Source organism: Elephas maximus, chromosome 6 (genome assembly GCF_024166365.1).
Source record: "Elephas maximus indicus isolate mEleMax1 chromosome 6, mEleMax1 primary haplotype, whole genome shotgun sequence".
In the NCBI taxonomy this organism is placed as follows: Eukaryota; Metazoa; Chordata; class Mammalia; order Proboscidea; family Elephantidae; genus Elephas; species Elephas maximus.
Window position 1 is genome coordinate 67,431,113 of NC_064824.1, and position 14,260 is coordinate 67,445,372.

The 14,260-nt window shown below is 39.0% G+C and overlaps 1 protein-coding gene across 2 annotated transcripts in view; it reads right to left on the minus strand.

Annotated features, from left to right (window-relative positions):
- The window catches only part of LRP2 (LDL receptor related protein 2), a 178,220-nt gene that overhangs the window by 114,352 nt on the left and 49,608 nt on the right, over window positions 1-14,260 (minus strand). For both annotated transcript variants that reach the window (XM_049887376.1, XM_049887375.1), the window contains exons 5-9: window positions 5,789-5,899; window positions 5,388-5,501; window positions 2,836-2,952; window positions 2,304-2,456; window positions 1,347-1,466 (exon numbers count right to left, since the gene is read on the minus strand). In XM_049887376.1, the coding sequence (XP_049743333.1) occupies window positions 1,347-1,466; window positions 2,304-2,456; window positions 2,836-2,952; window positions 5,388-5,501; window positions 5,789-5,899 (615 nt within the window). The remainder of the gene's footprint in view (window positions 1-1,346; window positions 1,467-2,303; window positions 2,457-2,835; window positions 2,953-5,387; window positions 5,502-5,788; window positions 5,900-14,260) is intronic.

A 14,260-nucleotide genomic window follows, 5' to 3' on the forward strand; every position in this document is an offset into this window, starting at 1 on the left:
ACATGTCTTATTGAACACAGTTACTTAAGAGAAGCAATCAGATCATGGGCAAACATTGGGACACAGTCCTGATATTAAAAACCTAAAACTTCCTGCTTTGAACGCACTGAGGACAACCTCAAATGGAGTATAAAAATCCAGTTTTTCTTGGCATATGACAGGTAAATGAGCCCCAATATTATACTTCTCAATAATAAGGAAGAATAATAGATTTCCTAAAAGCTCCAAGTGGCAAACAAGAGTTTATTTCTGGTATTAAAAATTTTTTTTGGCTATGTGTATTTATTAAGATCAACCATTTGATAAACTAGGTTACAACTCACAAGCTAAGACCAAAGACTACATTCATTATGTTTATCCAAATGCAACATTTTTTTTTGCCAAATAATATTATTTTAGAAGAACTTATGCATGGTGTATTTGTTTTTACCCAGAAAGCTCTGAAGAATCTCAATTTGGAGAAGGATGGCGAGAATGGTTGCACAATTTGAAGACTGTAATCAATGTCACGGAATTGAATATGTAGAAATTGTTGAATTGGTGTACTTCTTACTGTATATACTTTGACCATTTTTTAAAAATCAGGAAGCAGAAAAAAGAAATAGAAATCAGACCATTAAAAGCTAATTGTTCAAATGACACTTGGCCATGTCTAATTCTTCCATTATGAGAACTCATCCTAATCACAGTTGGATACAAAGCTGGCTCACATCAGAATCAATCTCCCAGTAGGAGAAATCATTCTTATAAGTCAGATAGGAAATGTATGAAGAAATGTTTGGTGCACTGGCAACTAGTTCAATGCTAGCCAACAGCTTGAAGCATCATGAAAAAGCATGTTAGTTCAAGGTAGAGGAACAGACGACCAGCACCACATGGGTACCAACCATCTGCATGGTCACTAGAGCAGCAGCCTAGTGATTCTCTGCTGGATCCTGGGGAGTTTGAGCATCCTGTAGGAGAGGCCCGGGGAGCAGAGTAGGGGTGCTCGGTGACTTAGGAAAATGCTTATTTACCAACTACAAAGACTTTCAGTATTTAATAACCAGTATGGCACCACGGACCCCGCTTCCAAATACTTAAATAGAGAACACAAAAAGATTTCTCCATCATCAAGGAGTGGGTAGATTAGTAAATCAACTCACTCATCACAGAGCCACTGTTTCGCCTTGTGCAGCTCACAGAAGCTTCTCAGAATTTTTAAAACTTTGTATGTATGATCCAGGTGTTCTGTGAGCACTGGTTTGCTCTTTGCTATGAGAGACGTATCCACAGGTGCAAACTCCCTGATGTCAGAGATCATAGAATCTGTCATAAAAGACCAAGAGCTCCCACCTGTCACTTACCAACACAGGTACGAAAATCACTGCCATTGACGATATAACCTTCAGGACAATAACACACCCCTCCAGAAGGCGAGCTGCGGCAGTGGTACTGACAGCTCAAGACAGGACACATAGACACATCTAAACAGACAAAACACTTTGTTAAATGCTTGGTAACCTCTTGACAACTATGAGATAAATGCTTCTTTTTTTCATAAGTGAAAGTTAAGTAAGCATGTAGCAGACACATGGAAGATCTACCAACATTTAAGCATTACTGCAATATTACACAAAAAAAGCTCAACTGATATTTTTTTAACAAGCTTTCTCCGAGTGATTATGACTATATAAAAGTCATTAGAAGTGCTGTTTATGGAAGAATCAGGTCATAAATATATCTTTGTGTCTATACTGTAGAAGGGGCCAAAAACTTCCAAGTGACTATATATAGAACTTCTTAGTGAGAATATACACTTTAAATGTTAACCATGGCTACCATCAAGTGATGGAATTTTAGGTGATTATTTTTCTTTTCCTTTTTGTTAATTTTTATTTTCTAACTTTTCTCTTTTATAATTCTTAGAACTCTTTGAAAAGGACTCTAAAACAAAATGGCAAAAAATGGCCATAGAAATCTCTGCATACTAAAATAAAGTTTTGTCAAAAAAAATTAGCTTAGGGTTTCACCTGTATGGCCGTTTCTAGGTATCCACTATATAATTTAGTTAGAGTACAGTATTGTAAAATCAGAGTCACAAATTTTATTCTCACATGGCAGTGAGCTGGTCCAGGCCAGAAGAACTACCTAGCCAGCCCAGAGAACTGTGAAGAAATAATAAATGTTTATTGGTTTAAACCACTAAGTCTGGGGGGATCTTGTTATGCAAATGCTGATATATAGGATATACCCTATATTGAGAAATCTATTAACAGAAACGTATTTATCTGAAAGCTACCCGGTTAAGTTGCCATACTCACTACAGTATCTTCCTGTGATGATATTGGTTTCATCTTCTCCTCCTGGGCAATCTGGAGTCCCATCACAAAGTTTTTCAAGTGGGATGCATTGTCCAGACTCTAGACAAGCCCATTCTCTTGGGTAACAATTATGACGATACTGATTACCACTTTCTAAGGACAAAAGGAGTTACAGGCCATAAAAGATGGAGCCAGCTCTTTTTTTTTTTTTTTTAACCACGGTTATGAGAGGATTGACCAGATGAACAACAGAAATTTACAAATAACCTATCTTTTATAATTAATAGTTTCTTATAGCCTTTTATTGAAATTCTAAGAAGTGGAAAAAAATAATTCTTTGTTTCAGTCTTTCTAGTGGAGACAACTCCCTGCCAGGTTATGAGGGTGAGAAAGATGGTGGAGTCATCCCCTTCTTCCCACCCACCAAGTCGCTAAACCACTCCTTAAACACCACTCAATCCTGAGGCTGGCTTTTTCATGCAGAAATTTTCTATCAAGGAAAAGAGGATAAACAAGTTCTGAGAACATGTACCACATCCATCTTCATCTCCGTTATCATCGCAGTCGTCTTGTCCATCACAAACCTGATATTGAGGAATGCAGTTGCCATTTGGGCAAGTGAACTCGTCACTTTTGCAGCTCGCATAGGCTGGAAGAAAACAACATTTTCACTCCAAAGACATAAATCCCTTGGAAAATTCAAACTGCTCACCTCACTGTCTGAAATGAGCCTATACACTGAAAATTCTACATAATTTAATCCCTCAAGTATCTAGGCCAAAATAATTTTTTTCAAAAAATTATAAAGTAGGAAGAGGAGAACAGCATCTTTGATCCAGGGAATTAATTCAGGTTCCAATCTCCTTTTACCAAGATTAAAAACAAGATGGTGTACTATGGGTTGACAGAGAATGAAGATGCTACAAACGTGCCAGTGTCCAACATTCTCATGCTTTATCACAGGCACTAAAGCTGCTATCTAGGGCCAAATAATTTTGAGTCACCAATTCCATGATCTCATATTCACTGAAATAAGCCCAGGTGCCAGAAAGGAAATCAGGCATGCCTCGTTGGAAACTGGGATAATATTCAAAGTATTTAACAACGCCCTAAGGCATGGGCATCAATCGATCAAAATATGTGGGGGGGGGGAGGGGAGGGAATCATTCATTCTAGTAATTAAGTGACCACAAAGAGCTGCCAACTCATTGAAATTGGTAAAACTCCCTCATGGAATCCTCTATCTTTTACACATCCCAATAAAATGGGTCCAGAAGTGGAAACAATAAGAGAGAGGTGGTTCATAATGCAGGCCATAGCATGAAAGAAAAAGTAGGATCAGAGTGAAGAGAGGAGGCAACAAAAGCTGCCTACACCACATAATGCCCTCTTAAAACTTTCCTGACACTCTAATGCGGTAAGAATGTGGCTACCACCAATGACTGCCCTGACAGGGAACACAACAGAGTCCCTGATAGAGCAGGAGAAGAGTGGGATGAAGAACTAAAATTCTAGTAAAAAGACCAGACTTAAGGTCTGACTGAGACTGTAGGGAGCCCAGAGGCTATAGCCCCCAGACTCTGTTAGCCCAAAACTAAAGTCATCCCTAAAGCCAACTCTTCAGACAAAGATTAGACTGGATTATAATAAGACATAAAATAACACTGGTGAAGCGTGTGCTTCTTGGCTCAAGTAGACACATGAGACTAAGTGGGCAGCTCCTGTCCAGAGTTGAGATGAGAAGGCAGAGGGGGACAGGAGCTGGCTGAATGGACACAGGAAATACAGGGTGGAGAGTGGGAGTGTGCTGTCACATTGCAGGGAGAGCAACAAGGGTCACATAACAATGTGTGTAAAAGTTTTTGTATGAGAAGCTGACTTGAATTCTAAACTTTCACTTAAAGCACAATAAAAAAAAACTACAAACAAAAAACTAAGAGAAAGAATTTATTAACAAAATCTCGAAAATACAAAAAAAGACACCTTGAGGGACTGAGTCACTGGGCTTAAGGGCTTAGGACCATAGTCTTGGGGGGCATATAGGTCAATTGGCATGCATAGTTCAGAAAGACAATGTTCTACATTCTACTTTGGAAACAATTAGTCCAAAGAACTAATGGACCACACAAAGCACAGCCTCCACTAGCCTGAAACCAGAAGAACTTGATGGTGCCTGCCTATCACTACCAACCACTCTGATAGGGATCACAATAGAAGGTCCTGGACAGAGTGGAAGAAAAATGTAGAACAAACTTCAAATTCATAAAAAAGGCCAGACTTAATGATCTGATAGAGATTAGTAGAAGCCCCGAAACTATGGCCCTTAGACACCCTTCAAACCTGGAACTGAACCTGCTTTCAGCCAAACAATAAACAGGTCTATAAAGTGAACAGTAACACTCATGAGGAATGTGCTTTTCAAAACAATCAACCATACGAGACCAAAAGAGCAGCATTTGCCCAAAAACAAAGTTCACAAGGCAGGAAGTAGCAGGAAAGATGGGCAAATGGAAATGGGAAACCCAGGGAGGAAGTGAGTAGAGTCCTGTCACATTGACAGGATGACAGGATTGCAACTAAAGTCACAAGAAAAAAAAAGTGTACAAATTGTTAAATGAGAAACTACTTTGCACTGCAAACTTTCACCCAAACCACAATTAAATATTCTGTTTTTCCTACCAAAAATTCAGACACCTCATACAACACCCTATAAATAAAATTAAAAAAAAAGAATTTCATAGTGAAGAGGAGAGGTAAAACCATTGCTATTAGGAATTTTCCTCTCTCTGCTTTCAAGCCCTTCTCTCACTCTACTATTGAGATTATCAGACTCACTTCTGAGACCGAAGTAACTTGAGAGTCTAAAGGAAGAATGCAAGCTGTCCAACATCAGCCATTCAACTCTACACAGATCCTTGGAAGGTAAAATTGCTCAGGTCCAGCAACACTGCTAAGGATCTTGCCACAGCCCCTAAATGGTCTTCTGGCTCCATCAGCCCCTTTTGTTAAGAAGAGTGTAGAGTGTTTAACAAAAAAAAAAAAAAACTCCTAACAACATGACCCAGGATAAGAAAATCATCATACCGCAAGAATGTTCATCACTGTTGTCTCCACAGTCATTGTTACGGTCACAGACAAAGGATCGAAGAACACACTCTCCATTGTTGCATTGAAATTCGGAGCGATCACATAGGTTAGCTAGGACACAAAGTTAAGTAGGGAAAGAAAAGAGAAAATTTCAATTTCACTGTCCCAACCAAACCGAAAAGGGTTGTAGTCATTTAATCTCACAGGAAGATTCTACCTCAGGTTTAAAAAGAGATTTTTATTACTCAGGGGTGTGCTGATAAATACTTAACAATTAGTTCTCCAGGTTCTGGTTTGTAGCATTTGCTGATTTCCGTGGAACCCAGAGTTGGGAAGAGATGTGCATAACTATGAGCCAGCTCCAGCACACCACTACACATCTAGTGGGAGTTACTTACTGCAGTTGACTTCATCAGAGTTGTCCCTGCAATCAATTTTCCCATCACACTTCTGACTAGTGTTATAGCAGGCTCCATTGGCACAAGTCAACTGCTCACATGTTGGGTAATCTAAAAAAAAAAAAAAATGGCAACAGCAGACAAACCTTAAATTAAGCCATTTCTTCAGCAAACATTTCTTGAAAGACTACTATATGCCTGGCACTAAATGTTGAGTATATGTTGATAACCAGAAGACACATGGCCCCCGCAGGTGGGTAGGGGGAAAAGACAATCAAATAGTGACACGAGTAGCAAATTACAAACTGGATTAAGTGCTAAAGTGAAAAGTATGGGTAGAGGATCTATAGGCTCAGGGAACTTTCCCCTCAAGAAGTGACCTTTGAGCTGAGAGCTGCTGTAGAGTCAGCTCCAACTCATGGCACCCCCATGAGTGTCAGAACAGACAGAACTGTACTCCACAGGGTTTTCAATGGCTAATTTTTTTGGAAGTAGATCACAAGGACTTTCTTCCAAGGAGCTTCTTGGTGGACTCAAACCTTCAACCTTTCAGGTAGAAGCCAAGTGCACTGACCACCACACCAACCAAATACTCCTTTAAAAAAGTACTGGTACAAATATCCTTTGATGATCTGCTCAGTTGCATAATTCAAATTCTCTCTGAAGCTTCCATTCATATGATTGCAAGTCATTATAAACTACAAATAATTTTGAAATGCAAGGCAATGTTGAAGCTGCAAGCGAATTGATAATTATCCCAGGCAGTTGATGATTTAAAAATATTTTAAATTCCTACCCTACATGGTCTGCCCTCCTCACAAATGTGATATCTCCCTTGGTTTTGTCATTATTTGTTTCTTAGTGTTTCTCAGATTGTCTTCAAATTTCTTTTTAACCAAGACAGTTTTTTTTTCCCCTGATGGAGTAAATCCATCATGTGGCTGCAACATCAGGCAGGATTTAAGTATAGAGAAAGTGTAAAAAGAGGGGAGATCATATACAATACCAGGAAAATGTCTTCTGAATTTTGTCTTACTGGCAAGTTTGACTATTAACTAAGCCCCAAATCTCTAAAGTTTCTTTCTCACGAAAAGCCATTGTGAGAACACTGTTTCTCTCATCACTCCTTGCTTACTCCCAATTCCAAATGATGCTTGTTCATGTCTGTTTCCCACAAACTGAGTCGCCCCAAAATATATACACATACTTATGTATGTATACATACACCAAGATTGGTGCTTTAAGCTTGCTCTCTTTTCTCTGCTAATGATTTGGTTTGGAGCAAGAAATTTCCATGCTATAGTCTGAGGACCTTGTAGGCGTCCCAGAATGAAAATCATTTATAACACAGTAGGATACAAATATAGGGCAGTATTCTGTATTATCTTGACAGGAAGCCTGTGAATATATTGACAAAATGAGCAAAAAGAACATAGAAAATTCAAATTGATTATAAAGAAAAAAGGTATCTTAAAGGTAGGTTAAAAAACTTAAGCCATGGCTTCAAAAGAAAACAGGAAGTTACTGATACACACATGTGCTGTCCAGACACCTGGGACTTTTCAAAGTCCCAGTGTCATCCTTATAAATTACTCTGGCTTCAGGGTAGGTTAATCCAGTCAAAGTAATGATTTGCTAGTTTACTAGTTTGGTCACCTGCACTGAGTTGCAAGTATTACTTGCAAAGTTAAATAAGCAATAACTTGTCTAAGTACTCAAAATGTATGAACTCATCTCATCCTTATAATAGCCTTATGAAGTAGATGATATTATTATTCTCGTTTTACAGATAAGAAGCCTGAGGACACATGGGTGGTAAACAGGAGAACAAGAATGCAAACCCAGGCAACATGCTCTAGAATCCATGTTTCTAATCCTAAAATAGATATATCTCCTTTCGTAGGCTTCAGAGTGAGTAAAAGGAAGAAAGGAAAAATCACATAAGAAAAAATTGAATGAAATGGAAATAGAAAATTTTAAGAGTATGGAAAGAAAGAGAAGAGATAATAGAAGGAAAAAAGAGTTTTCCTGTCTTCCAGTTTCTCATCCCACTTGGGGAAGTTTGGAGAAGTGAGGCCCATTCCAGGTTTCAGCAATTGAGGCATAATCTACAAAGCACTTCAATCTGTTATAATCCAGGAATCCCAGGAAACACCATGCTAGGGTTTCTAGAAGGAGAACCAGGATGATCAGGAAACTCAATACCAAAAAGCTGAACACAAAGTAGAAGGAGCAACCCTGTATCCCCAAGTCAATTTCAAGTTCCTGAAGTGAATACCATCCTAGAATGGCACCTAGGAGCAAAAAGCAAAACAGTTGTTTCCTGCCTCTTTCCAAAATAATGTCTTTCAATAAAAGCATATACATAGGATTTACAAAATGGAAATAGAAATGCAACACCTTGGAAGAGAAACCAAACATGGTCATCTGAAGATTAGCAGAATTGGACTAACATCAAGTTTGGTTTAAGCAGCATTCAGGAAGCCAGAGTAAAAAAGGGAAACACATTATCTAGTTGTCCTTACCTACTCTCTTTGTCACCAGCTGGGTCTCAAGCCCCAAATCCCTATCTGGTCTCTATCCTTAGCAAGCTAATCTTAGACCTAATTGTGCCTCAAAAGTCTACTCCGAGGACTCTGAATCTATAGCACCTCTTTCTTCTCATTCACAAAACTATCACCCAAATCTGCAAAGGAGGTAAGGACTCCCATAATTCTAAATTCTTAAATAAAATAATAACAAATATAAAATCTCACATTGGTCCTAACATAGAAGTAACTGAGCACCAAGATGAAAAAATGAACATATATTTATAATGTGCAACAGATTTCCTGGCACTGGTTCTGCATAAAGGAGCCCTGGTGTGCAGTGGTTAAACTATTTGACTACTAACCGAAAGGTTGGTGATTCAAGCCCACCAGCTGTTCCAAGGCAGAAAGATATGGCAGTCTGCTTCTGCAAAGACTGCAGCCTTGAAACCCTACGGGGCAGTTCCACCCCATCCTATATGGTCGCTATGGGTTGGAATCGAATTGATTTTCAGTTCCACATAGGAGTTCTGAGGCTATGTGTTTTTATTCAGAGCCATACAACGCCTTGGTCTCATTTATTATCTCTTCATTATGGTTATCCCCAGTGACCCAGCTGAGCAGAGCAAACAGGCAAAGTCTAATGGAGGAGACAGGAAGATTGGCTGCACCCCAGGGGTATGAGACAGCACTTTCAAATCACAACTAGAAATGGTGTGGGCCAGGCCCCCTGCTGAGAACCTGGCTCCAGATAATTCAATGCTGGGTGAATGGCAGTGTGCTGGGAACAAGTTAAAATTCTGTTTAGTCAACACATACTTACTGAGATCCTACTTCCTAGATTTGGTAAAATTGGACAAAAAGGTAAACAAAATTACAAGTAGAAATCCTCACAGAGAGTGTTTCATTCAACAAATAATTACTATGCACCTCCAGGTTTGATAGGCACTGGAGATAAAGTCTCTCCTCTCCTGGAACTTACATTCTAATGGTCAGGATGGTGGGGGGAGAGGGGGGTATTATAATAAATATATCAAGTAGAAAAAAAGTAACAAAGAATAAAGCAGTAAAATGAGGAAACAGTGACAGTGCGAAGTAGCTCTCTGATAAAGTGATATTTGAACAAGATCCATTAGATATAGATAAATGGAAGTCATTGATGGATGGCTTTGCCAAGAATGTTTTCAGGAGGTTAGCAGAAATAAGACTGTTTCCTGTAGGTTCAAGAAAGGAGAAGAAATAGAGTCATTAAAAACAACACTTTAGGTAACACTGTTACCTAAAGAGAAAGAGAGCAGAGAAATTGAACAGCCACTTAAAAGGATCAAAGACTTTTGTTAAACATGGGAAATATTTATAATGTGCTTGTATGACAGAGACTGAATAAAAGATTTTTTCTTTCCTCAGGGTTTAAGGGTTCTAAATCCTGTCTCAACTGTGGGAATCTGTGACGTATGAGGTAAGAGGGGGTCAGTGGCAAGTCCTTCCCCTTCTCTCTTCTCACCTTGAGTAGAGATAGGACAGCAAGAGCAAGGCTCACTGGGCAGCTTAAATGAGGAATTGAGTTTGGAGAACAGCATGTTCTTCACGAGCCCTCACCGTCCACAGAATGACTTTAATTTAACCATCCACTATATTCCCCTCCAACTGCTAGATATATAAAGGAAAATGTTTAAATTCTAATGACTGGAAGGTCAATAGAAATAAAACTTCAGGGACAAAGCAGCCCCAGTAACAGGCAGACCAAATACTCCTGATTACCAGCAAGAAAGCCTGTATTGTAACAGGGACTTTACCCTTTCTTTGGCATTCCTAAGTAAAAAAAAGAAGTGCTGGAAACCGAAGAAAACTAGCAATAGTTTTCCTCATACCTAACTCATTCTAGTATGGTACTCAACAAAACAATGTTTACATAACTACAGGAAAAAACTGTACTATTTTTGAGTAACCGAAAGTCACTTCAATGTGACAATAATTGCTGCATTGTTCTGATGTTTATCTTAGACTCTGCATGAGTGGTTTTTTCCTTGATGCTAATCCCATTACAAGGAGAATGGGCTGCAGTTTTGAATCTCTCTGTTCCTTTTTTAAAAATTTAATTGACAAGCAGTTTAATACCAGGTACCATTTCACAGATGGCCAGATTGCACAGTAAAATAACTTAGGAAGAAAAAAATGACTTTTTACCTGTTTTGCAGCTTTTTCTATATTCAGAAATATTTCTTGAAAATATCTTATGCATTTAGCCACATACCAGACAAAATGACCAAGTAATAAAAAAGGTTCACAGTATACCAGATTTATTTCATGGATAATCTTTTACTGGGACCTTAATACTCTTGCCTTCCTTGCCATCTTGAGCTTTCTCTTACCTCCCTGCCCCCTGGCTCTCCGGGAGAAGGCTTACACATCAGTCTTTGTTCTGTAAAAGGAATGCCTGGAATGGACACAAGGTGCTCTGTCTTGGAGCTCTATGTCTTGATCTTGAAGCTTGAAAGGGTAGAGCCTATAACCTAGGGGTCTGGTCTGATAGGACTATGAACTAAAGGGTCAACTTCCTGACCCTTCCAAATATTCGGGGGGAAAAATTAAAAAAAAAAAAAATAAGTCCTTTGGAGCTTTCCCAACATCCATTACTATACTTAAGAGGTTTCTGAGGTTTCTAGGTGCCTAATGTATTAAAATGGAAACCTTGGTGTCATACTGGTTAAGTGCTGCGGCTGCTAACCAAGAGTTAGGCAGTTCAAATCCGCCAGGGCGCTCCTTGGAAACTCTATGGGGTAGTTCTGCTCTGTCCTATGGGGTCACTATGAGTTGGAACTGACTCGACAGCAGTGGGTTTTTTTGGTTTAATGTATTAGAATATCTTCCTAAACTCATTGACGCATTGTCATCTAGTCAATTCCTATAGCTGGCCTTATTCATAAGCTGGTTCTAAGTTTGTCCACAAATAATGATTCCTATGCATCACAGAATAAAGTGTCATGTCTCACGAAAGTGATTTCTGACCACAGCTCACCTAATCCTTGATCATGCGGGACGTTTAAAGTAAATACTAACAGCTGCCATATATCTAAAAAAATAAAGTAACATTTAAAATACCACTAACGGATCTCGACGAGGATCATTAATGACTTGTAACATCGCAAGACAGATTATGTGCCTCCTGACGGAAACATACACCTTGGAGTACCTGGGTGGTGCAAAGGGTTAGGCACTCAGCTGCTAACTGAAAGGTTGGAAGTTCAAGTCCACCCAGAGGTACCTCGGAAGAAAGCCCTGGCAATCTACTTCCAAAAAATCAGCCACTGAAAACCCTATGAAGCACAGTTCTACTCTGACACACATGGAGTTGCCATGAGTTGGAATCGACACAACAGCAACTGGTTTTTTTATATACAAATATTCTTGCCCCAGCCCAAAAAAATTCTTATATCTGTTCAAGCCTCTAGATTAGTGGTTCTCAACTGAAGTGGGGGAGGCGATTTTGCTCTCCAGGAAGCATTCGGCAATGTCCGGGGACATTTTGGTTGTCACAAAATGTGGGGTACTACTGGCATCTAGTGGGTACAGGAAAACTGTAAACATCCTACAATGCACAGCCCCTATAGTAAAGAATTATCTGGCCCCAAATGTCATTACTGCTAGCATTGAGAAACTCTATATGTAGGAGCCAAATTACAGGAAATATAGGGAGCAGAAGAACATGTTAAAGGACATCAGGATTCAGCCAGCAAAATCTAGACTGTAGAAAACTCCAGGAAGAATAACCTGGTAGGGATTCCAATATGGCAAGGAAAAGAAGAAATGGAAGGCAAATCTACAAATTGGAAGGCTTAAGGACGTATCAAGCAACTACAAAATATAAACTTCATTTGGATTTTGATTCAAATAATCAAATTTTTAACAAGATGGGGAATTTTAAAAACTGAGTTCTTAGATTTTAGAAATAAATACCCAAATTTTTACAGATTAAATTATATGATCTGAGAACTATGTCAAAATAATGGGGGAAAAATAAAGGAATATAGCTACGAGTTGATGTAACTGACTGATGAGTATGAAAAGGTTCATTATACAATTCGCCCCACTTTTGTATGCTTAAATTAAGCATATGTTTAATCTTCATGTATGGTGTCCTTGATAAAGAAAGCAGCATCAGGATTAACATCAACATTAACAACCTTCGATATGCAGATGACACAACCTTGCTTGCAGACAGCAAGAGGACTTGAAGCACTTACTGATGAAGATCAAAGACCATAGCCTTCAGAATGGATTATAACTCAACACAAAGAAAACAAAAATCCTCACAACTAGACCAATAAGCAACATCATGATAAATGGAGGAAAGACTGAAGTTGCCAAGGATTTCATTTTACTTGGACCCACAATCACCGCCCAAGGAAGCGGCAGTCAAGAAAATCGAAGGGCGCACTGCATTAGGCAAATCTGCTGCCAAAAGACCTCTTGAAAGTGTTGAAAAGCAACGATGTCACCTTGAAGACTTAAGGTATGCCTGACCCAAGCCATGGCATTTTCAATTGCTTCATATGCATGCGGAAGCTGGACAAACGAATAAGGAAGAATTCATGACTTTGAATTACGGTGTTGGTGAAGAATATTGAATATACCATGGACTGCCAGAAGAATGAACAAGTCTGTCTTGGAAGAAGTACAACCAGAATGCTCCTTAGAAGTGCAGATGGACTTTGAAGTGAGGACTTCATCTCAGGAGGGATCACAGTCCCTGGTGAGGGACATCATGCTTGGTAAAATACAGGGTCAGTGAAAAAGAGGAAGACCTTCATCGAGAAGGACTGACACACTGGCTACATCAATGAGCAGTGGTTGGTGCTCAGTGAACGACAGTTCCCTTTTCCACTTCCTCCAACAGCTTCAAACAAAGAAGGAAAATAAAATGGGGAAAATCCTGGCCACCGTTGTACTTTTTAAGGACTTTGATCCAGGCCATTCATTTCCTTCTTATATTCATCTAGCTGTGACCAGGACATCAAAACACTAATGAGGAAGTAAGAAGATTCTTTTCTTCATTTTCTCTGATTTGTTAAGTTTTTACACTTCTCCATAAGTAAAATATACACAAAATATGCAGAGTAGAAAAAAATAAGGATCCATGATTGCAAAACCCCTTACATGTGTGAGATTTATTTTAGGGCTGCCATGTGCCCTGAAGGGTTCATGACCTGTATGATTCTAGACACAATGTATAAATTTCACTCTTTTTCCTTAAGAAATCCTTATTTTACCAATTAATTGTACTTTTAAAAAAACCTGATTAAAAATTTCTGCCCAGATATTTTGTAAAGCTCACTTCTTTTCCTTTATTCCTTTTTATAACAGCTGATTGCTCGTATCCTGCAAGGTTTTTTCTGGAAGGTTCATGGGCAAAGTTGTGAGGCAGTTGTACTAGTTACTTTAGACTTGGCTGCAGGATGTTCACAGGGAAAAAATCCAATCTGTTTCGGCTTCCTTTTATTTTCCTCAAAGTAGCATACGCCTACAAGGAAGACCAGTTGATACGGCTATTATTAAAATTTATGCGCCAACCACTAGGGCCAAAGATGAAGAAATAGAAGATTTTTATCAGCTGCTGCAGTCTGAAATTGATCGAACATGCAATCAGGATCCATTGATAATTACTGGCGATTGGAACGCAAAAGTTGGAAACGAAGAAGGATTAGTAGTTGAAAAATATGGCCTTGGTGATAGAAACAATGCTGGAGATCGAATGATAGAATTTTGCAAGACCAACGACTTCTTCATTGCAAATACCTTCCTTCACCAACATAAACGGCGACTATACACATGGACCTCACCAGATGGAGCATACAGAAATCAAATTGACTATATCTGTGGAAAGAGACGATGGAAAAGCTCAATATCCTCAGTCAGAACAAGGCCAGGGGCCGACTGTGGAAGA